At 52.2% G+C, this 24,610-nt stretch overlaps 1 protein-coding gene across 2 annotated transcripts in view; it reads left to right on the top strand.

Moving 5' to 3' along the window:
* Positions 1-24,610, top strand: part of B4GALNT3 (beta-1,4-N-acetyl-galactosaminyltransferase 3) — a 94,039-nt gene that overhangs the window by 52,639 nt on the left and 16,790 nt on the right. For both annotated transcript variants that reach the window (XM_060026024.1, XM_060026023.1), the window contains exons 2-3: positions 17,839-17,942; positions 18,890-18,967. In XM_060026024.1, coding sequence (XP_059882007.1) covers positions 17,839-17,942; positions 18,890-18,967 — 182 coding nt within the window. The remainder of the gene's footprint in view (positions 1-17,838; positions 17,943-18,889; positions 18,968-24,610) is intronic.

Genomic DNA, 24,610 nt, shown 5'->3' with positions numbered 1-24,610 from the left:
GAGCTGGGAAGGAACTGGAGCATTTGAGCAGGAGGTTGACGTGGCCTGCATTTTGGTGGGGTCACTCTGACTGCTGAACTGTAGGGGGTGAGGGTGGAGGCACAGGGACCAGACGAGAGATGGTGGCCGGGACAAGGTGGAGGAAGTAGAGGTGTCGGAAGAAGTCAGACTTCGGGTAGCTTTTGAAGGCGCAGATGACTGGACCTGCTGATGGACTGTATGTGGGGAGAGGAATCAAGAATGATTCAGAGATTTCTGACCCGGCACTTGGAAGGCTGGAGTTGCCGTTACTAAAATGGGGAGCACGGGGAGCAAGCACGTTTGGCAGGAAAAATCAAGAGTTTGGTTTCAGGCCTGTTGAGTTTGAGATGCCTCTCAGATCTCCAGGCAGGGGAGTGGGTTTGTACATCGGAGATACAGATGTGAATCTCGGGGGGCGGGCAGGGGGCAGCTGGGGAAGTCGTCCACGTGCAGACGGGATACCCAGGGACCAGAGAGTGGGGGCATAGACAGGGAAGAGGATAGTCCAGACTGAGCCCCCGGGTGGGTTATCCGGCTGTGAAGGTAGGCGTAATGGGGGCATTATTAGCAAGAGAACTGAGCGGTGGCCCGCAGCGGGGGCAGTGGGGCTTGCAGGGGTCATCGCTTTCTCTTGGTGAACCTCTGCACTCTGACACTGGAGGAGGGTGGTGTTCATAGGCTACTTTCATCTTGGTAAAAACTTCTGTGTTCCACGCGGGGAGCCAAGGTGGGTGCCTGGGTGGGGCTTGGAGATGGAAACAACCCAGGTTGCCCTGTAAAAACCATGACTCCTTAGGGGCGGCGACTTACTTCCATTCCCAGGCCCAGCAACTCTACCCGCTTCCCAGAGCACCTGCCCTGGACCTCCTTCACCACAACGTCTTCCCAGACCACCAGGGTCCTCCTCTCTGAATTCCAGGGGCCTCGCTGCGCCCTGCGTGTGTGAAGCAGACTTGTGTCGTGGAAGCACAGGAGGCATCAGACCTGTGCGTGGAAGCGGAGCCCTCTGTGCGTTAGCAGCACTGGCTGAGGCTCCTCCTTCCGACCTGGGCTGGGTCCTTTGCCTCCGTTCCCCCCACCCACCCCTCTGGCCACGGCTCCATAGCCACTGCCGTCACCGGGCTGCTGGGAGGGTCGACCTGGCAGCAGTGGGACGACTGTGAACTTTGGAGCCAGACAGGTCTAGTTTGAATCCCAGTTTGGCCACTTATGGGATCCTGAGTAAATCATGTAGGCTCTTTATAAAGTTTTATTTTTATTTATTTATTTTATTTGTTTATTATTTTTGGCTGTGTTGGGTCTTCGTTGCTCCGCACGGGCTTCTCTGGTTGCGGCGAGCGGGGGCTACTCTTCGTTGCGGTATGAAACGCACCAGACGCACGCAGAAACCACTGCGGTGGTTTCTCTTGTGGAGCACGGGCTCTAGGCGCATGGACTTCAGTAGTTGTGGCACACGGGCTCAGTAGTTGTGGCTCGCAGGCTTAGTTGCTCGCGGCACGTGGGATCTTCCCAGACCAGGGCTTGAACCCGTGTCCCCTGCATTGGCAGGCAGATTCTTAACCACTGCGCCACCAGGGAAGTCCCATGTAGACTCTTTAAACCTCAGTTTTATTACTGGGAGAATGGGGAGAGAAATATTTACCTTACAGGGTTAGTGTATGTTGGAAATTAATGAATGAAAAATGCCGGACGGGGTAAACAATTGGTAAATAGCAGTTGGTACCGTGATGCTGAGGAAGCTGCCCGTTACCCCGTCTGCAGGGAGCAAACGTTGGTTTAATTCATTCAAGGATCTAATTAATCTTCCTAAGGGAAAGGGGTGGTGGTGGCGAGCTGACTCAGCTGAGGCCCTGAGAGGTTAAGGAACTTGCCAAAGCTCACACAGCTGGAAGTGACAGGGCTGGGGCTCGATTCCAGATCTTCCTGGCTCCCAAACTGGCTCTTCACACAGAGCCGGGCAGAGCGGCTACGGGTACGTACGAGATGCTCAATAAATCCAGCTAATTGACTGCCTGCAGCTTCCGCTTTAATTCCACGGGTCTCTCTTTTTTTTTTTTGAGCTTCCTTCCCACTATGAACCATTTAGTGCAGCCCTCGCAACTCTAAGAAGCTGATCCAAGAAGCCACTTCAAAATAAATAAGAGACTGTGCCTTCTTTGTGCGAAGCCTGCATCTGTTTTTGTGTGCTGGTGAGCTCTGGGGAAACCTAGCGCAGTGCTCTGCCCACTCTGGGGAATATTTGCATCTTACTCTTCAAATTGCCTACAACAGGCTCTTTGAAAGACGGAAAACATATTCCCCTAAGACCTGGGAATGCTAAACAGTTAATAGATCCCCAAGGGTCTTCTGGATTACTAGGATACCGACCGCTATCACGGGTCATTAAATATCAAAGTTTACGCTCAGGAGGCCAAAAAATAATCTAAGTTCTCAGTGCCTCACTTGTCTTCACAAGTACCCCAGAAACCATTTAGGTATCACACAGGTAAAACGAGAATTGCTCGGACCAAAAGGTTGCGATCTCAAAGGTTGATCGCAGCGCGTGGCTCGGTGGTCGTGAGCCCCACCTGTGCGCCTTTGGAGCGTGCCTGTGGGCCTGGCTCCTTCTCCAAAGCTCTCTCTTTCACTTTCTCCTGTTTTGGGAAGGATCAGCGCCGTCCATCTGTCTGTTTTCGGGCACGAGTCCTTGAGTTCCTCTTTGGTTCCTGCTGGACCTTGATTTGTTGGTTCGCTGCGGTTCTTTAAGACACATCGGGCACACATGTTCGGGTTGGGTGACCGTGTTTCTTAGCAAAGTATCCTCAGCAAAAAGCGGGTAGAGTGGAGCCTCCCGTCACCTTCCGTAGTGCTCGTGGCCATCCTGGGGACGTTTACCCTGAAAGTCTTTTTTTTTTGATTTGCCAGGGGGGCCACTTAGACATCGTTGGCTTTCTACCCTTCCACGTGTCCTTGATGTGGGGGAATTCCAAAACATACCCGGCCTCGCAGTGATTCTGTGCTGCCCCCTCTTGTATGGTTTGGGCCGGCTGTCCCTGTCCAGCATGGCCTGTGCCTCAGGGGGAGGAGAGTGCTGGGGAGATGGTGGGGGGGAGGGTGAGGGCACAGCATGGGGTACAGGGTCTTGGAATGAACTTTATCCTCTCGAGCTATTTGTGCCTCTTTGGCCAGATTCCTGTTAACCCAGCTATAGACAGGCTAGATCGAGTTGCATAGATCAGTCCTGTCTGGTCATTTCACTAGTGCGTTTAGCAGATTTGGTGAGGCTAAGACAATGGCGATCTGTGAAACCGATAATTTTGTGTCAAATAAACAATGTGACTGTTTGGCCTGGGTTTCCAGGAAAGATGAACTGTTGCAGATGTGCTCTTGCCTTGGTCAGACCACATAACCGGACTTTGGGTTCAGGGAATGTGGTCACTGACACATCAAATAACCAGTTGACTTCATCAGATTTTCACTCTCCTATTTATTGCCCTTTTCTCTGTAGACCTAGAGATGGTGTTTGACTCTTAGGGATGTAAAGACCATATCCTAATAGTTTAATCAGCCGTCCTAGAGGGCAATGTTTCATGGCATTTGTGTGCGTGTGTGGTTTTTTCTTTTTGGCTGCGCCACACGCCATGTGGGATCTTAGTTCCCCGACCAGGGATCGAACCTGTGCCCCCTGCAGTGGAAACACAGAGTCCTAACCACTGGACTGCCAGGGAAGTCCTCATTGCATTTGTGAAGCTAAGAATAGCCCGGTAGAGATTCTCTTATGGTATTTAGCTCAGTAGCATTGGCACTAACGTAGATATTTTAACAACTACACTGTAGTCCAATGAGCAGAGTCTTATTTGTGAAGGTAGGAAACAGACATAACATCAACCGAGCTGGCCATCACTGCTCCTGCCTGGCTCCTTTCCTCCCTATTCTCAACTATACTTACCTTTGTTTGTTTATTTTAAAAAGTGGTCGTTAACCCAGAGAAAAGGGTATTTGTTCCCTTCCATGTAGAGTGTTGATAGATAACCTGGCAAAGGAGTATTTAATGTGCTTGTGGATACGTCTGTATACGTGGATTAAATATTTTTTAATAAAGGTGCTTAGAGGACAAACTGTGATAAAAACAATGAAAGTTATTTCCATGAAATCATTAGTTGTTCATTGAACGTCATTTTTTTAATGCCATAAGTTTATTTACAAGCGTATCTAGTACAGTTGGATTTGTTCCTTAAAGTAGCTTTCTTTTGAACTTGACTACAGCCACTTTTTAGATCACATGCAGTAAGTCCTTCAAGTTGTGAACCTTCAAGGTCACATACGCACTTTCGAGTTGTGAACTGTCAAAGATGCAAACGTGCGTTCGCATGTCCAGTCACGTGAGTCAGTGCACGTGTCTGGCGTACGTTGTCACGTGTGTGCATCCCCTACAAGTGGTTGTGCTTTTGTGTACTTTACTGTACGGTACTGTATAGAGCACAGCAGGACAGTGTCTTTATTTCCAGCCCAGAACCCGCGCCATCAACGTCAGGCGTGAGTGAAACTGCAGCTTCCTCCGTCTCCTGTTGCTGGCGACCCTTCAGCTCTACCATCTCCCACCTCCTCTCCCTCCTCCAGGCAGTAACTCTTCCTGCCTGTTCACTCGATGGCAGCCCCCGTGTGCCAGCTGTTGTGCTGGTGCTACTGTACTTTTCAAGGTACTGTACTGTAAGATTAAAAATGCTTTCTTTATTTTCTGTTTGTTTTTTATGTATTACTTGTGTGAAAAGTGTTATAGACCTATCACAGTACAGTACTATATAACTGATTGGGTTAGTTGGGTACCTAGGCTAACTCTGTTGGACTTAGGAACGTGCTCTCAGGATGGATCTCGTTCGTATGTAGGGGGCTTACTGTACTGGAAAACATTCCATACAGAAGTAAGCTTGAGTAAACATTTGAGTGTTATGCATTATAATATATCACGTTTATTTTATCTTATTTATTTAAAAAATTTTAAAATATTTATTTGGCTGCACTGGATCTTAGTTGTGGCACGAAGGATCTTTGTTGCAGCATGCGAGCTCCTTAGTTGAGGCATGTGGACTCTTCGTTGCGGCACGCGGGCTCCTTAGTCGTGGCATGTGAACTCTTAGTTGCGGCATGCGGGATCTAGTTCCCCGACCAGGAATCGTACCTGGGCCCCCTTGCGTTGGGAGCACAGAGTCTTACCCACTGCACCACCAGGGAAGTCCCCTACCCAGCTTATTTTAAATGCAGATATTGCTTTAATGGAGTTGAGTATTTTAAACTGAAGTTTCCAGTTTGTGGGTCTCCCACCCGGCGGGTATGGGATTTGATTATATTGTGAAAGTGCCCCTCCTACCATCATCTCATTGTGGCTTCTTTGTTTTCGGATATAGAACATCTCTTTTGGTAGGTTCCAGTCTTTTTTGCCGATGGTTGTTCAGCAGTTATTTGTGATGTTTTGGTGTTTTCGTGAGAGGAGGTGAGCTCGGTGGGGTCCTTCTACTCCACCATCTCGTCTCAAAGGAAACCGAACATCTTCCTACTTAAAGCTGTGGCTGAGGGGGGTCGGAGGTGCATGTGGCACAGCTCTGCGTCTGAAGGGCTCTGAGGCCTGCCTTTATACACTCACAGCTTCTACATTGAGAACTGGCTGGACCCAAACGAGCAAGCTATCAGATACCCAGAGAAACGTGTTCTCCAGGCTGCTTTAGGTCATGGCCCTTTCCTCAGTGTTAGGATCACAGACCACAAAGTGCCGTCACCGCCCCCGATCCTCGCGCCAGGCTCATCACAGGGGACAACCAGGTTCGTCCTGCAGTCTGGACGGAAGATCCTGATCCGGAAGAGAGGAGACCTGGGTTCTAGTGCCAGTTCTGCCTCGAACTTGCTTTGTGACCTCAGACAGTGACCTCGGTCTTCACGCGTCAGTTTTCTTTATGTAGCACGTAGGGGGCTGCAGTGACGATTTCTCAGCTCCCCTCGACTGCAGTGCTTACATTTTTTTTTTTTTTAACCAAGGTTGAAATGAATCGATGAAGTGTTTGATGAATTGATGAATTGATGACGTGTAACTTTCAAAGGCTCTGACAGATGATGGTTTTACCTCTCTTCCCAAGAACTGTGTTGTGAACATTGTGTGTCTGGATGAGTCTGGAATTTACTTTTCCTGAGGATATACTAGATAATCAACTCTCCCATCTTCCCCTTATCTTGTAAAGTCTTTTAAGTATTATAGAACCAACTCTGTATGTCTGTGTCTTTCATACTTTCAGCTATATATGCATTTTATGTGCCCCTGCTTAAAAAAGAGGGCTCTCAGACAAGTCCCACTTTTGTTTTAGGAATAATGGTCAATTATTGAGTTCAGCTGTTTTCACACGGAAGATTCAGAAAATCCCCATGATTTCCACATGGAGGGAGGGAGCAGGCTCCCTCCCCCGACCTGTTCTTCCAGAGGAGCTGCAGGGGTCTCAGCCCCACTGCCCACAGCACGTCCCCCTTCACCACTGGAGGGACACCCGGCCCAAGCTGGGGCCACTTGGACTCTTTCCTGGGAATCTGTATTCTGAGTAGAGACACACAGATATCTGCAGCATCATTGGCCGGCTGGTGGGGCCTCCATCACTGCCCTGGTTCTTGGCCTTTCTGGAGCCTGGTTGTGTGCTTCTCGCTGATTCTGTGAGCCACGCTGTAGTCTTTCCCCAAATTGCCTTTTGTCCAAATTAGGAAGGAGGAGAGGGAAAGGAAGGAAGACAGGCAGGCAGGCCCCTGATGCTAACCGAACAAACTATCTTGAGTGAAGGGCCGGTTTTTCTACTTCTTGATTTTGGCCCCCAACCTGTGACAAGGGTGGTCTCACTACACGTTACCAGTAAGTAGCTTGCAGCCCTCATGACTCACCGTGGGAGTTCGAGACATCCAGAGTGGTTCACACCGCACTGTCCTATGTTGGTGTTACAGAAATGTCAGCTCGCATCCACAGGTTCCCAATGTTTACTCTAAGCTCCCGTACCTGTCTCCTTGAGGACGGGTGGCCCCCAGTTTGTGGACCCGTGTTGGCACTGGGCTGGAGTTCTAGGGGCCCAGGTAACTTAGCCTGTCTCAGAAGCTGGGATGTGTTGAAACTGCTCATTTCCACAGAGGCTAGTAGACTAGGACGTTGCTGTCCACGCGGAGGGCCCCACCCTGGGCACCCTCGGAAGTTCTGCTCTCCCTCTTAACGTGTTGGCTGGGAGACTCCACCCTACTCCCACCCATGGTCCACAGACTTCCTGCGTCCTCAGGTGGACACGAGGTTTCCCACCATGTCTCTGCCATGAGGGCAGCAGCCTGGCCCCCCTTGGCCTACCTCTGGAAGAATGGACAAAGTTTTTAGCAGTTTAAGAGAGAGCCCCTTCCCAAAAGAAGAGAAAGCAGGGATTCGAACAGACACTTGCCCACCCATGTTCACAGCGGTGTTATTCACAGTAGCCAAAGGTAGAAACAACCCAAGTGTCCATCGACAGATGAACGGAGGAACACAATGTGGTCCGTCCATATGATGGGATATGGTTCGGCCTGGAAAAGCAAGGAAATTCTGACACATGCTACCACACGGATGAACCTTGAAAACACTAAGTGAAGGAAGCCTGACCCAAAGGCCAAATATTGTATGATTCTCCTTATCTGAGGTGTCCAGTGGTCAGATTCACAGAGACAGGAAGTAGGACGGTGGTTCTAATTCCAGCTGATTTACACAGTGTGAATGTAATGACGAGACCTAGTTCCTGCCAGCGTGGTGCTAGTGCTCAGCCTCTCCTAGACTGAGTCCAGCCAGGCTCCCTGTAGCCCACTGAACCCAGCAGCCACGGGTGAGCACGGTGCTGTGATGCTCTGAGCTCCAGGCCCAGAATCAAAGGCCTCGGCTCTAGTCCGGTCTTAACGCTGACTCCCCTTTGACGGTAGACAAGTCCGTTCACTTATCTGTGGGTCTCTGTATCCCCGTCAGCAAAATGGACATGACTCTAGGATTGGGATGAAAATATAAGAGAGAGCTTGGACATGAAGGCCTTGGATGGATGGACCGTGGTGGGATGCTGTTGACTCAGGGCTGGGGGCTAGCACAGGACGCCAGCCTCCATCCTAGGTGTGGTCTCGCCCTTGAGCTTCTGCTAGTGTGATATTCTGGAGGAATGCAGCGCCCAGGTCCTCGGCTGAAGACCAGAGCTACTACCGGGCATGCCTCCCGGTCTCACGCTTGGCCCTCCTTCCCCAGGACAGGTTACGACAACCTCAGCTTGGCTTTGGCACGTCAGCTCCATCAGACCTCACCAGCTAGCGGCTGGCAGCCTTCAGATCAGATCCTTCATCTTCCTTGTTCTCAAGGCTGATGGAGAAGAGAGAAGGGTTCAGCTTGAAAGAGTACATTGTTCTCAGCGGAGACATCAGGGGAGAGAGGCCTGGGGGTTGGTGGCTCTAGGTCCCAAACCTAGTCCCTGTGTGGTCCTAGAAAACTTTCTTGGCCTCGGGGTGCCTCTCTCTTCCTGCTGCCTTTGGATTCCATTGTTTCCTCACTCAACAAACAAAAAGGTCTGTATTAGATACCTGTTAAGAAATATGTTTTTGTCTTAAAAGAGTCAGATGATGGGACTTCCCTGGCATGGAATGAGTCAGATGCCCTGGGTTTGAGAATCCCAGCTCTATTTTCTAAGGGTTCTGAGGTCTTGAGCAGAGTGTACTCTCCGAACTGCCCAGGGCCTCAGTATTCTCATCTGTAAAATAGGAAGAATATCAGCACCATCCTGAAAGGATTGTATGAAGATTAAACTAGACAACACCTGTCCAGTGCTTAGCACACGCCGGGCTGGGCAAGTGCACACGTGTTAGCTGTGATGGTCACCCTGTCATGTGCACAGGGTACCAGCCGGCCGCTGGGTGGGGCGGGTTAATGGGTGGACGGGGGCTTTGTAAGCAGTGCTGCTACCCTACCGGTCCCCTCTGGCATTTCACTATGGTCTCCCCACAGTCTTCGTAGTTAACTTTGCTGTCTCATGTTTCCCACTTCTCCCCTTCCGTGTCTCTCGTTAGTTGGCTGGGTGACGCTCTCTTCTTTTTTATTTTTTAAATTTTTAAAAATAATTTTATTTATTTATTTCTGGCTGTGTTGGGTCTTCGTTACTGCGCCCGGGCTTTTCTCTAGTTGCAGCGAGCAGGGGCTACTCTTCATTGCGGTGCGCGGGCTTCTCATTGTGGTGGCTTCTCTTTGTTGTGGAGTATGGGCTCTAGGCGCACGGTCTCAGTAGTTGCAGCTCGCGGGCTCAGTAGTTGTGGCTCATGAGCTTAGTTGTCCTGTGGCATGTGGGATCTTCCCGGACCAGGGCTCGAACCCACGTCTCCTGCATTGGCAGGTGGATTCCTAACCACTGCACCACCAGGGAAGTCCCTCTTTCTCTTTTTTTTTTTTCTCCTTTTTTAAAGGCACATTCCTAGTGGAATCTCCACTCCCCCCTCCCCCAGCCTTTTTTCCAGCGTTCAGTTTAACTGTGGAAAGTACCCCTCCCACCTCCATCCAGTCGGGAAAGAGAGTTCTGGGATCTCGGGCCTCCACTTCTCCGTCCTTCTACCTGGAAAGGCGCGGGAGCGAGAGCATGGGCTTTGACTAGCTGCTGGGCCATGGTCCGCTGTGGCTCCAAACCCCAGAGCTTCTGTGGGCTGCGTCAGGTCTTCAGGTGGGTCCTGGTGACCTTTCTGCTGGGATGACTCCAGGGCCATCTTCTGCAACCAGGGTTTTCTTCTCTCTGTGTTGCTTCTCCAGAACTCTAGGATGTTGGAGACCCATTCTCTGGTCCCAGAAAATGTTAGCAGAGCACTTTGTCTGAGGTTCCTGCAAGTCTGGAAAATCATCACAGCATCACACCATCAGCATCTGGTGAGCTCAGCGGCCTGAGGTGTGGCTGTCTGTTGCCTAAAGCAGGAATGGCTTGTGCGTGCCCTGCATGGGGCGCGGCGTGGGTCCAGAGTACATGCACGAGGCCACAGTCACGTGGATCCCTTCATTTACCACGACACCCACCCCAGGTGTGCCAGGAGTGGATGGAGCTGAATGTCTCCTTTTGTACCTTTCTCCCCATTGCAGCAGTTAGCAGAGCACTGAGTATACAACAGGCGCTCAATAAGTGGCTGGGGATTGGTTGGTTCATTGATTCATGCATTCACTCTTCCCAGCCTGCCATTGCTTACCCTTGACCGCCACTGAACTTCCTCTTTGAAAGACTCCTGGAGGGGAAAGGATCGCCCCACTGCTTCTCCACGTTCCGAAACTTGTCTGTGTCCCAGTCCAGCGGGATGACTGGACAAGAGAGTCTGACCCATGGGGTCCTTTACCAGGTCCACCCGAGGATTAAAGCACCTCTTCAGTGGGCATGGACCAGTTTTAGAAATCCTGGACCTTGTTACCTCTAGATTTTCCTGAAACCATCTCATTTCATCCGGGGTCTTCATCAAAATTCCCCACGACAGAACTGTGTTTGTGGCTCTGACTGTCCTGTCATGACCCGGATGAGTAACATGGGGCCTGAAAGGTTGTGGGGTTTGTTTTGTTCTTTGTCACGATGTCCGCCCTGTACCTGTGCTACGAGGGAGCGTGAGACAGAGCTGGACCCACACTTAGGACCCTCCTTGGGGCCCACGCTGCTCCAGACCCGCGGCTGCATGGTTCACCCTCGTGTCGAGAAGGAAGAGGCTCAGAGGCCGGGGCGAGGGCAGCAGGCCTGCTCGCAGGTGCTTCTGCCCAGCTCTCCAGCTGTTCGGGGGTGTTTGGGTCTCCATGCGCCCTCTTGCTCTTATTGGGCGTATATGGGGAGGTGTTATTGGCGTTACTGGCGTTAAAGGGAGTGGGGAGCTACTCTGTGGGGTGTCGGGGAGGGATGGGCCGGTGACTAAGGTGTGCCTGACACCAGGTGATGAGGTGGCATAGCTGGACCAGGTTCTCAAGTCTAAGAGGCATGGAATTCAGGACACAGCGTTCACATCTTCTGTCACTTACTATCTCTGGGACTTTCAGTGAGATTTTTATCCTCTAAGCCTTATTTTCCTATAGGGTTTTTGTACTAAATAAAATCATCTATATTTCATTTACTATAAATATGAGTATATGCCCGACACGTAAACGTTAAGGTTACATTAATAATAGTTCCTCTTGCATCACGTTCTCTGGGGTGTCACGGCTGGAAAGGAAAGGCCGTGTCTTTGCTGTCAGAGATTCTGGTTTGCCTTAGAGACTCTCTCCCAGGTGACAGTCCCTGGCTTCATCCCTGACTGTGCCACCTCGGGTTTCTGGTGGCATCCAGGCCCTGCTGGCGTCCAGCCATGGCAGCTTTGCTCTGCGGAGCCCACATGACTGGCTCTCGGGTGCACTCCAAGGTCAGAGCCTTGCTTTTTCATCCCAGGACTCCGTGCTGGTTCCTGGCCTTTGTGGAGCCGTGCCCGGGTGTCATGACCTCCTGTTCCCTGGACAACCTGCTGTTCTCTAGTGGGACAAGGGCTCTGTCTCTGCTCAGCTCCTCTGGGGTTCACCACCTTTCTCTCTACAGACGCTGAGCTTCTTAGCAGATCGTCTGCTAAGGATCTGCAGATCTTTGGGTCCTTTACACCTATGGAGCCTGTGGGACCAGCCCTCCTGGCTCGTCCTTGAACCCCACCTTCCTACAGCCCTTGAGGGTGCAGGCCTTCCCCTCTTGCAAAGTGCGTCTTAGGGCAGGTGGGAGCCCTTTCCAGCAGAGCCCTGCCCAAGCTGGAGATGGAGCTTCAGAAACACCACGTTCATTGCACCCCCTCCCCACCATGCCTCCACTTCTCTCTTGGGCATTACTCTCAGCCCGGCCTCTCCTCTGACACCCGTCCTCCCCATCTCAGTAAGCGCAACTCCAGCCTTCCAACGGCCAGGGCAGAAATCCTGAATCATTCTTGATTCCTCTCCCCATGTCCAGTCCCTCAGCTGAAACTTCACAATCTATCCAAAATCTGTCTGAGCAGCCAGGGGCTGCCTTTGCCCCTTGTGTGAATGTCCCTGTGGACCACGTGACACATCAGCAAGAGAATCAGACCAGAGATCAGGAGAAACGAATGCAAGTTTCACATCTGCAGTGCTGTGATGGATCATAAACTAATGAGCTGCAATGGGTTAATTGCTTGTTGTGTTCCAAGCACTAAGTCCTTAACATGGATTATCTTATTCACTGTGTGACTTCACTTCTCTGTTTCCTGATCTCTAAAGAAGAGGACAACAGTTCACAGGGAGTTGGTGAGGATGCAGGGAAATAATATAGGTGAGAGTTTAAAAAAAAAAAAAAGCAGCAAGGGGGGCTTCCCTGGTGGCGCAGTGGTTAAGAACCCGCCTGCCAATGCAGGGGACTCAGGTTCGAGCCCTGGTCCGGGAAGATCCCACATGCCGCGGAGCAACTAAGCCCTTGCGCCACAACTACTGAGCCCATGTGCTACAACTCCTGAGCCCATGTGCCACAACTACTGAAGCCCACGTGCCTAGAGCCCGTGCTCCACAACAAGAGAAGCCACAGCAATGAGAAGCCCGTGCACTGCAACGAAGAGTAGCCCTCGCTCGCCGCAACTAGAGAAAAGCCCGTGCAGCAGTGAAGACCCAACGCAGCCAAAAATAAAATAAATTAATTTAAAAAAAAGTATCATCGGGCTTCCCTGGTGGCGCAGTGGTTGAGAGTCCGCCTGCCGATGCAGGGGACACGGGTTCGTGCCCCGGTCCGGGAAGATCCCACATGCTGCGGAGCGGCTGGGCCCGTGAGCCATGGCCGCTGAGCCTGCACGTCTGGAGCCTGTGCTCCGCAACGGGAGAGGCCGCGACAGAGAGAGGCCCGTGTACCGCCAAAAAAAAAAAAAAAAAAAAAAGTATCATCTGAAATAAAAAAAAGAAAGCACCAAGGGCTGTACTTATGCTGTATTTTCACCAAAGAGCCAACGAGATGCTCTCCAGGCCTTTGAAGAGTCCACATAGCACAGAGGAGAGATGTTGGCAGAGTTCCGGCTGATGGTGAATTTGATAGCCCAGCTTTGTGAGGGCAGAACGTGAGGCCCACGGTGGTGCTTTATCTGTCACCTGAGATCGGGGTGTCTGTCTCCTGGCACAAATGTGACACCTGTTGCAGGAGAAAGGGGCCCTGGCAGCTGGCGCTCTGGCCAGGAGCAGGAGTTCACTTACCCGAGGGCAGGTGACAAGTGTCAATAGTTAAATCAGCACATTCTTTAGCTCCTGGTTCCCCCAGGGGGCTAAGTGGGGCCAGGGTACCTCTGGCAGGGTTAACACAGCAGAAAAGCTCCACACCGTGCCTGACGCCTGCTACGCGCTCAGTGAATATTAACGGGCTTGGAGGAAAAGCTCCACACCGTGCCTGACGCCTGCTACGCGCTCAGTGAATATTAACGGGCTTGGAGGAAAAGCTCCACACCGTGCCTGACGCCTGCTACGTGCTCAGTGAATATTAACGGGCTTGGGAGGATAGGTGGGTGACGGGAGGGGCGCAGAGAACAGCCGGGCAGCAGAGAGGAAGTGCTGTCTGTTACCCCCACCACTGAGTCGCTGCTGCCTATGGTCGTCTTGCTTCTCTGCCCAGAGGAGAGAGGCGGCGACTGGCCGTTTCCGGTTTTTATAAAATTCTTGAGGTGCTGGGACTCACATCTTCTGACACCCAGGTCCAAAACCCTGAACTCAGACATTGTTGGGGGACGGGGTGCTAGTTGTGTCTGACACGCACAGTATTTAGTCCTCACGGCAGGGGCAGGGGTCTTATCTCCACCAGCCAGAGAGATAAGACCAGAGAGGTTCAGTTACTTGCTCAAGCGGTTACCATTTATAATGGTGGCCATCCATGGAGAGCTTCCTGACTCCAAGCCTTCTTGTCTTTTCCACACTGTGAAGTCTGCCAAGGGCGTTTCCTGCTCCTTGAATTGCTAAAGGCTGGGCTGGTGACTGTCTCAGCTCCAAGTAATTTCAAAGCCATCCAGACGCACCTGTGACCTGGGCAGGGCCTGGTTAGGTTTAACCCCTGACATCCCCTCCGTTCTGTGGATTTGTCCTTGTTTACTGGGAGAGCCACCTGTTACCCTCTTTGAAAGAGAAATAGAGCCAGGCACGAGTTAAAGGTGATGGACAGGTTTGATTCAGTACTACCACAGTGTGGGAAAGAGACCGAGGTATCGAGCTGAGCTCAGTTCCAAAGGCAGCCAGGGATTTACAGCCCACAAGCAGCGCGATGGGTCAGTGGATGGAGAATTGCCAGGAGGAGACATCAGGGTGGGGGGTTCTTGCTAGCCCAGCCTAGCAGCATCCTGGCTACCTGATTGGGTTCAGGTATCAAGGGTGGAGGGTTTTGTAAACAGAGTTAACAGGATTCTTCCTAAAATCTGGGCTGGGCGGGCCAAGGACAGGGCCCAAAGACTACGGCCTAGTCGAAAAGAGTGCTCAGAGGAGCCCTTCCGAAGTTTGGTCCAGGAGACAGTGTTCCTTGTCACTTCCCAGTAAATGCAAGGACACAGCATAGTGAAGACCACGGGAAGAGTCCATTGACCTTGGGGTGACCTGTCTCACTTTCCAGGAGTCAAAGAATTTGGCTGGCACTGAAAACTAGTGTGTGGGAAAGAACGTGCCTGGGAGACACGCTGGAACTCTCTCGGATGTGGCAAATTGAATTTTTTTTTTTTTTTTTTGCGGTACGCAGGCCTCTCACTGTTGGGGCCTCTCCCGTTGCGGAGCACAGGTTCCGGACACACAGACTCAGCGGCCATGGCGCACGGGCCCGGCCGCTCCGCGGCACGCGGGATCTTCCCGGACCGGGGCACGAACCCGTGTCCCCTGCATCGGCAGGCGACTCTCAACCACTGCGCCACCAGGGAAGCCCGGCAAATTGAATTTTTAGGGTTATATCCTCACAACCTTGTCTACAAGTAGGTCGTTTTCAGCCACAGAGCAAAGTCAAGGAAGAGGTGACCCAGTCGTTCTGAGGCAGAAGCAAGGCAGCGCCTCCCCTCCCCTCCCACGGTACGACTCACTTGTCCCCCAGGCCCCTGAGCCTCCAGCTACTAACCCACAGTCCCCGGGGCCTGGGCAGGGATGGGGCTCCTTTGATAGCAGTGTCTTAGGCTGGTTAGCGCAGGAACACCAGGCGGGAAGGTAGGGCTGGGTCTGGGAACATTCTTTCTCTTTCTGTCTCCCTCCCTCCCTCCCCCTCACGTCACCGCACTGGCTCCTGGATCCTCTTCCCCAGAACATCTCTCTGTGTCGAACTAGTCTGACCTGTTTCTGCCTGCCCGCTGGCCAGCCATGGAAACAGCAGAGACCTTGATGGCAGCAGGATAAACCTGCGGAAGTCCCGATAAACATAACACGAGTGGACGGTTCATGTCTGCGCAGAAACCCAGGGGCACAGATCCCCAGCGGACGCTCTGCCCCCGGGTCTCCTCCAGGTCCACACCAAACAGCATCCACAGGAGAAAATGTAGGCGGGAAGAGGAAATGCTGGCTGGTGAGGCAGACAGGCTCTCTGTTCCGATGCCCGCTTTGAAACGGCGGACTCCGTGACCTTCAGCCCTGGGCTTCTCTTTCCCCATCTGGGAAGCGGGGGTAATCAGGCCTCGTCCAGATGGGATCGTGCCTGCGAGGTGCTGAGTAAACCCTGTGGAGCACCCAGCATGCAACTGGGTAAGAAAAGCTCCCCCGCCGCGCCCCACATTCCACCCACCTTCCTGGAGGTATTCACACACACACACTCTGGCAAAGCGCTGATGTCCGCCTTCTGTGGGCTGTGCTCTTTCCTCTGTGTCTGGTTGGCTGGCTGTGCCGCTACTGGTGCCCGCCTGGGGGTCCTAGGATGCATCTGCTTCCAGGCATCTCTTGGCTCATGGTGGCCAGTGGTGCCAGTCTAACTGCCGGGCATTGCCCACGGCAGTGTCCTGGGAGCATCTTGATGAAGCTGTGGGAGAGCTTTCTGCGCTTTTCCAGTGGGTTCCATCTGAACTCTTGGGTTCTAGCCTTAGCTTTGTCACTACAGTGGTCCTACCTGAGCCATGATTTCACCTTCAATGGTTCCCGTTACCCAAGGTCAACCAGGGTCTGAAAATACTAAATGGGAAATTCTAGAAATAAACAATTCATAAGCTTTCAAGTGTGTGCCGGTCTGATCGGCGTGACGAAATCTCGCGCTGTCCTGCTCCCTCTTGCCCAGGAAGTGAGTCAGCCCCTTTCTCCAGCCCCTCCCACCGTTAGTCATTTAGTAGCTGTCTCGGTACCAGATGGACTGTCCTGGCATCGCAGTGCTTGTGTTCAAGGGACCCTTATTTTACTTAACACTGTCCCCACGGTGCAACAGCGGTGATGCTGGAAATTCACATTTGCCAAAGGAAAGCCATAAGGTGCTTCTTTTGAGTGAAAAGGTGAAACTTAAAGAAAGAAAAAAAACCGTATGCTAAGGTTGCTAAGATCTACGGCAAGAGCGAATCTTTTCTCCGTGAAATTGTGACGAAGGGAAAAGAAATTTTTACTGTTTTTGCTGTCGCACCTCACACTGCAGAAGCTACAGCCACAGTGAATGATAAGTGCTCCATTAAGATGGCAGAGGCATTCAGTTTGTACAATAAAATATTTTGAGAGAGACTCATTCACATAACTTTTATTACAATATATTGTTATAACTGTTCTATTTGAGTTTTAGTTAACATTATTAATCTCTCACGGTGCCTAATTTGTAAATTAAACTTAATCATAAGTATGTATAGGAAAAAACATCGTATATATGGGGTTCGGTACTGCGTGTGGTTTCAAGCATCCACTGGGGGTCTTGAGTGTATCCCCTGTGGACAAGGGGGTCAACTGTGTTTGCTAAGTGACTCCAGACAGCTGGGCTTCCATTTCCTTACCTGAAATGAGGACTAGGTGGTCTTGAAGGCCCCTCCCAGCTCTTGGTGGCCTGTAATTCTGCCTTACGGTTCCACAAAGTCTCCATCCTGCCCGAGCGTCCCCCTGACCTGTGGGCAGCCCCAGCCCCCAGTGGACAGCAGTGCTGACCACTGAGCTCTGATTCTCCCCCTCAGACCCTCGGCGGCTCCTTGCCCCTCTGCGTGGCTGTGAATGCACGTGCGTCTCCCTCATTCTCACCGTGGTTTGGCTGTTACCTTCCCAGGTGTGTGAAAGCCGACCGGCTCCAGGGCCTCAGGGCACAGATGTCAGCCGTCACACACAGCCTCTAGATGCATCCAGGAGGAGCTGGGCCTCAAATCTCATATCTCCAGCTGTTTATAATTCTGAAAGGCAAACGCCAAGTCCTGGCCCACGGTCTCCTGGCGCCCCCAGCTCTGGGTCCATCCAGCAGCCCAGCGACTAACGGTGGGCAGGGGGAGGGCCCCCCGTCAGATAGCCCCACCGGCTCCCTGGCTCGGGGGCAGGGAGGTTGTGAGGGGAAAGCTCAGCTCGCCACCGTGCACCCAGTGGCTTTTGGGCGAAATTGGCCTCGACAGGCAGCCTGTGGTGGTCACATGGCAGGACAAAGCTCCGGGTTCACCTGACCTGGTTCCTCCTCAGAATTGGGAAAGACAGCAAGTCCTAACAGGAGATGAGCTCACGCCCTCGCTCTCTGCCGTGTTGACCTTGGCCGAGGTTGTAACTGTCCCCCCTACACTCCACCCCACTTCATACCCACCCCAAGACGAGGGCTCAGGAGCCACAGAAGGTACACAATTACCTCTGTTATTACGCCCTGAATCTCGCGGATTTATGAGGTCTTCAGGTCGTGCTGACCTTGTTCCTTTCTTCTTCTTTCCCTTCCTCAGGGTATGGCAGCTGGAGAGAATTGGCCAAGGCTCTGGCCAGCAGGAACATTCCGGCTGTGGATCCAAATCTCCAGTTCTACCGTCCCCAGAGGCTGGGCCTCAAGGTACGTGGCAGGGTCAGCCCGTCCTCCCTGCTGGCGCGTTAACATGGGTCCTCGGCTTCCGCTGCCCACAGAGCCTTAAGGGCATCTTCACATCCTGTGTTAGGAGAGGGCAGAGCAGAGGGAGTCCCTGAATGGCAGGCTGGTCTCATGGGCTCTCCTAGCTTTGTGGGTAGAGGCGTCCATCGTTCCTTCCCCAAAGCCTTGTCGCATAGTTCAAGATGCCCAAGTCTGAGCCGTCCAGGCATGTGGCCTCCATCAGCAGTCTGAGCTGGACCAGCACCTCTCGCCTCTTGCCGGGATGAAGACTGGGCTGGTACTTTAGTGACAGTCCCAGTGCTTGCCGCTAAGAGTCAGAGATGATGCGGTAGAGACGGCCCCTCCCTGCAAATAGCTGGGGGACAGATTTGTACTGGAGTATTTTCCCTATGGTGTTTCTTGGGCTGATGGTCCCTAGAAGCTGCTCTGGGTGGGGATTAGGGAACTTGAGGTCCAGTTCAGCCTGGAGCCCTAAGGTTGAGCCTCTGAGCCTAGAACAGACATGGATCTCCAAGGCCGGACCAGGGCCAAACTGCACCCATGGACCTGCAGGGTAGGGAGGGGGTGGGGTGTCTCCTCCAAGGAGGCCCCCACTTGTTAGGACAGATGAGTCACAGGAGAGGGAGGCAAGGTCCCTGCCCTCAGGAGAGCCTGGTCTAATTAGAAAAAATTTTTCCATATGGGAAGACTGAGAAAAGTCAGGGAAGTAGAAGCACCTCAGGGTTACACGTTGGAGGTATATTCCTGAGGGATATAGTGTGAGCCAGAAAGGGGAGTGTCCGTAAGTCGATAAGCCTCCGACAGCAGGGCTGGGTCTCCTGAGCCTCTGCTTCCACAGGCACTTTCAAGGGGCCCCGATCCTGCTGTCACCCTCATATTCCCACCAAGTTCATTCTTCTCTGTTCTGCCAGGACCAAGACTCTGCGAGAGGTGGCGGGGGGAACAGCAGCTACCTGAAGTGGAATAAGCCGGTCCCCTGGCTGTCAGAGGTGAGGCTGCTCTTGGAGAGGGTTAAAAAACAATGTTTATAGGGAATTCCAGAGGCTCCAGAAAATTTTCTTCTAGTGGTTGTTATTAAAATTTTTCATCTAATTTGAAGAAAAAAATGAAAGGGTTCCAGGCTCATTGAATTTTCTTCCTTTAGAGAAGCTCTAACATTTGCAGGGGGCCTACTGGGTGCCAGGCTTTGTGCATAATCTCCTGTCAGCTTTATGACCCTATAGGATAACACAATGTCCTCATTTTATGGGTGAGGAAAGCAAAGCTGAGGAAAGCTACAGGACTTTCATGTCCGTGTTAATCCCCAGTTATAAAATTCGGCTTCCCAAACTGTCTTTCATGGACCATTAAACCCCATAAGATATTCCAGGCAGAATGGAATCCACTGTTAAATATGGTTTCAGATCTATAGACATCCACTCCCTGGAAATACACATTAGCACATGAAAGGCTCTGAGTTCTGCGGTCATCTGTTTGACTTGGTTTGTTAGCTCAGCACGTACCAAACTTATTTGCCTCCAGAATTACTGTTTCCCGTGAACCATTAATATTCTATGAAACCAGTGTTCTAAGGGACATGTACTAGGAAACTCCGCTTTAGAAAATTTTTTTTTTTTTTTTGCGGTACGCGGGCCTCTCACCGTTGTGGCCTCTCCCGTTGCGGAGCACAGGCTCCGGACACGCAGGCTCAGCGGCCATGGCTCACGGGCCCAGCCGCTCCGCGGCATGTGGGATCCTCCCGGACCGGGGCACGAACCCGCGTCCCCTGCATCGGCAGGCGGACTCCCAACCACTGCGCCACCTGGGAAGCCCTAGAAAATTTTTATAGGAAGCAGTTAAACGTGTGAATGAAAGTTGTCATAAGCATCATCATACCTTTTGTTACATAGGATTTGACAGATTCTTTTTCTTTCAGTGAAGAAGCAGAGGCTCAGGGGGTTAATCACATGCACAAGATCACCTTGGGTAAAAGCTTGTGCAGACTCCAGAGCAGCGTGGTGCTTTGCGGGTGAACATCGTAAATTTAGGTTTTGTATCGTGCAACTTGTCCAAGCCTTTCTTGGCTGGGTGCTGTCAGCCAGCCCGTCATCTCGTCCATACCTGTCACAGGTTGACCTCTTCCACCTGGGTGATTTTATTTCCAGTCCACCCATTTGCCGTGGGGCGGGCGTGAAGGATGCGTGTCATACAAAATATGATGGTAGGTTATCTACACCGTGAAATTGCCTCTGTTTAAACCCTGAGAGAGGATGGATTACAACACCGGCACACCTGTACCCGGTGATATCATCGGGTAATTAGGCCCTGCCCCGCCCCACCTGGAGATGGCATTGCGAAAACCATTGGTCCAGCGATCCAGCCTTCTGTCCGTTGAGGCCAGTTGGATTATTTATTTATTTATTTTTGGCCTCGGCTCTCGGGATCTTAGTTCCCCAGGAATCAAACCCGTGCCCCCTGCAGTGGAAACGTGGAGTCCTAACCACTGGACCGCCAGGGAAGTCCCTGGATCATTTTTCTTAATGAACCAATGATTTTGAAAGATTATAACTACATAATAATCTGCATTTATTAGTCATTAGTTTTCTTACCTTTTTTGGCCAATCAAGGATGGAGATATATACGTATATATCTCCATGACAGCAGTGACAAATAGTAAATAGTGATTAAAATAGAATTGACTTTTTAAAGAAATAGTTGATCTTTTAGTAAGTGTGTTTAGCCTTTTGGTGGTAAATGCCTGATTTCCACTGACTTTGTCCTTTTATTATTAAAAGTGGCTTATAGGGAATTCCCTGGTGGTCCAGTGGGCCCTCACTGCCGAGGGCCGGGGTGCAATCCCTGGTCGGGGAACTAAGATTCCACAAGCCACGCGGTGTGGCCAAAAGAAAACAAAAAGTGGCTTATAAAATCCTCATTACAGTCTTCATGGATCTTCAGGGAATCACTGATCCAGTCTCCTTATCTTACCGGCAAGGATAATTAGGCCCCGAATGTTTAAATAACTAGCATATGCCGTCTCCCAGCTGCAGTGGTGCCCTCCCCTCCAGCCCGTCGTGGGGACCTCGGTTCCCCTCTCCTTACCTGTCTCCTGCCTTTTGACATACGGTTTCAGCAGGAAGTGCTCAGGTGAAGGACACGTGTCATTTATTGAACATCTGCTGGTTGTCACGGCTGTCAGGTTGCACTGTTGTTGCCCCTTTCCTGGCGATGGCTCCAGAGGGGTTGACTCAGTCACTCCCCCAAGGTGGCGTAGCTATTGCAGCCCTGCCCTGCCGGTGAGCACGGACAGAACACGGGAAGGCTGCCCGTGGTCTCTCCCTTGACCGTCTCCCCGCCCCAGCCCTTGGCCGGCAGCTCAGGATCTCTGAGGCCAGCAGTCGCTCTCGAGCACAGCAGGCTTAGTCCACTCCCTTGTGAGACCGGGAGTGGACGGCTGGTGGGCTGGGCTGCACGGGGTAACCGCTCTCAAAGACTTGTCCCTGTCGGCCCAGATCATAAGACACTGACTAGCAAACCCCACCAATTAACAAACCTCAGTGCCAGTATATTCACTTAGCAGTCAGTATACGGTCCACTGACCAGACACTGTCTGCTGCTCAGGCCGCTACCCCCAGAAAACCAAAATAATTATAAGAAGGAAATTTGGTGAACGCAGAATCAGATCAAAGCAAGTCAGAGTCCGTGGGTGACGTCATGCGGGCTTGGCGAGGTGGCGTCTCTCTCCTGAGAGGAGGGCTGGGACCTTGATTCCCCTTCTCAGGCTCCCCCCGCTTTTTTCTCACAGTTTCATTGAGATATAGTTCATATACCATATAATTCACCCATTTAACATGTACAATTCAGTAGCTTTTAGTATATTCATAGAGTTGTGCATCCCTCACTTTCAATTTAGAACATTTTCCTCACCACTAAGGAACCCGCTCACCTGTTAGCCACCACCCCTTCACTGCCCCCCAGCCCCCAGCCCCCAGCAAGCACGAATCTACCGTCTCTCTAGACCTGCCTGCTCCGGACACTTCATATAAAGGGAATCGTACACTCTGTGTGGCCTTTTGTGTCTGGCTTCTCTCGCTTGGCATTAAGTTTTCGAGGTCCATCCACATAGCAGCATGTATATCAGAACTGTGTTCATTTTTTTGCTGAATAATCTTCCACTGTGTGGATGGACCACATTTTATGATCCTCGATAGATGGGTATTTGGGTTGTTTCTTCTTTCGGCTCTTGGGAATAAAGCTGCCGTGAACGTTTGTGTACGGGTTTCAGAGCGGATCAGGCTGCCCTTTATTCAGGGCCCTGAACCACCACCAACATACACGTTGTCACCGTGGGGAGACACAAGGGACACCACAGTTCAATTACAAACCATCTATTCCAATGGGGACAATTCCCTCCAACAGAATTTCACCAGACGGGCCTCGGGCCCTGTCCTCCCAATCTAGAGCCACCTCTTACCCTCTTGGAGCTGGGACCCCCTGGATTCCCAGTGGGAGCTCCCTCGAGGGGCAGGTGCGAACAGGAATCGAGTGGCTCGGGTGGGCTTCCCTGGTGGCGCAGTGGTTGAGAATCCGCCTGCCAATGCAGGGGACACGGGTTCAAGCCCTGATCCGGGAAGATCCCACATGCCGCAGAGCAACTAAGCCCGTGCGCCACAACTACTGAGCCTGCGCTCTAGGGCCTGCGAGCCACAACTACTGAGCCCATGTGCCACAACTACTGAAGCCTGCGGCGCCTAGAGCCTGTGCTCCACAACAAGAGAAGCTACCGCAATGAGCAGCCCCTGATTACCGCAACTAGAGAAAGCCCGTGTGCAGCAATGAAGACCCAACACAGCCAAAAATAAATAAATTTATTAAAAAAGAAAAATAGTAGCTCGGGTGCTAGAAACTCTGAACGGGAGTCCGGTGTGTAGGAACTGGTGACCTCATTGTCCTGCTGGGTGGAAGTCACGTGGTCCAGCCAGGTGTGCTGGTCTCGGGCTGGCCAAGCAGCAGCATGGTCTGTGCTCACACCCGTGCTGGGCTGCTCACCCCTCCTGGAGGTGGACCTGGCCGCCCCGCCTTCGTACCCTCTGCATTTCAGCCTCTGCAGTAGCCGGCACAGGTGGCCCGTTTGTCTGCATGTCTCTCTCCTCTGAGGAACCCTTTTTATCTTTGCGTCATCACTGGTACAGAGCAGACACTTGGTGCTTATAGGATAAATGAAGGAACATATGGTTCCAGACTTAGCTTCTCCAAGCATTTGTTCACTCAGATCATTAAGATGTGCAGGGAACCCACAGGAGGGAGCTGGAACTCTGCCTGGGGAAGTTGCAGAAGCCTAGGGAGAGAGATTTGAAAAGAACCTTGAAGGGTGAGCTGGAGTTTGCCGGGTGGGGAAGAAAGGAAAGGGCCTTCCAAGCAGGAAACAGCATCTGCAAAGGCACAGAGGCGTGTGCGCGCTGGGGTGTAGGTATGACCGGGAGTGTGGCGAGGTGAGGCTGGGAAGGCAGGGTGAGGTTTTGTCCAGAAGCCTCTGGGAACCCTCGGAGGTGTGAAGTGGCAGAGTGGCGTGATCAGATCTGTCTTTAGAAAGACAGTTCTACAGGCAGTGTGAGGAGTCAGTGGTGGGAGATGCCTCCATCCGGTTGGGAGGCTCTGTGAGCCCAGCGAGGCCTGGCAGGGACCCTGTGGTGGGTGGAAGGCAGTGGACGTGGTGGGTGAGCACCCACCAGGCTGCATCCGTACTCCCAGAAGCCCTCCCCCTTCCACAGGGTTCATTGCTGTGTGTCCTTAGGGGCTCAGTTTACCTCTCTGGGCCTCAATATTCTCACCTCTAAAATGAGAGGGTTCAGGGGACTTCCCTGGTGGTCCCGTGGTTAGGACTCTGAGCTTCCACTGCATGGGGCGCAGGTTCGATCCCTGGTCGGGGAGCTAAGATCCCGCATGCCGTGTGGCGAGGCCAAAAAATAGAAAGAAATAAAATAAAAAATAAAATGAGAGGGTTCAACAGGTATTTTCTCCACTGCTTGTAGGCAGAAGTTTCCAATCCGTCTTTGGCCGTGGGCGTGTTCTGGGCGTGGGAGTAACCAGTACTCTTCCCTGGACCTTAGCTCTGCTGGACGGTGGAGAGAGGGGGCAGAGGGCCGTGCTGACAAGCCAGAGTCCCATGTCCCTGCCTGACACGAAGTCTCCAAAGCTTGGAGGGACATGGGCCCCGGGGTGGGGGTGAGGGTCACCAGTCAGGGCCTGGGGAGGAAGAAGGTGCCCACTGGTCCCTCGGGGATGGTGTCCATCCCCTCCTACAGCCTGAGGGCAGGTGGAGCGTGGCTGGGGCGCTGGCTCTGTGCTGAATCAGGGCCTAGCCCCCGGGGATGTGGACAGTGCTCCCCCTGCCTGGGTTTCCTCTGCCGCTACCTAAGCAGGGCCCTGAGGGGCCGTGGGGGGCTAGCCCAGCTCCTTCCTCCTTCCCCTGCACAAGCCCTTGTAGCCTCTGGCCTCCTGGCTGAGCCCAGCAGCCTTCTGGGGGCGAGTCTCCCGGGAGGGGCGTGGGGAAGACAACTGAGTCTTGTAAAAGGGACTTAGGAATTTCCCCAGAAGTAGCACAATGCCCCCATTCTTTCGTTCCAAGAAGCCCTAGCCCGACCCCCACCTAC

This window comes from Delphinus delphis, chromosome 11, assembly GCF_949987515.2.
Source record: "Delphinus delphis chromosome 11, mDelDel1.2, whole genome shotgun sequence".
Classification (NCBI taxonomy): domain Eukaryota; kingdom Metazoa; phylum Chordata; class Mammalia; order Artiodactyla; family Delphinidae; genus Delphinus; species Delphinus delphis.
The sequence above is the reverse complement of the archived record's forward strand: the minus strand, read 5'-3'. Positions and strand labels throughout refer to the sequence as shown.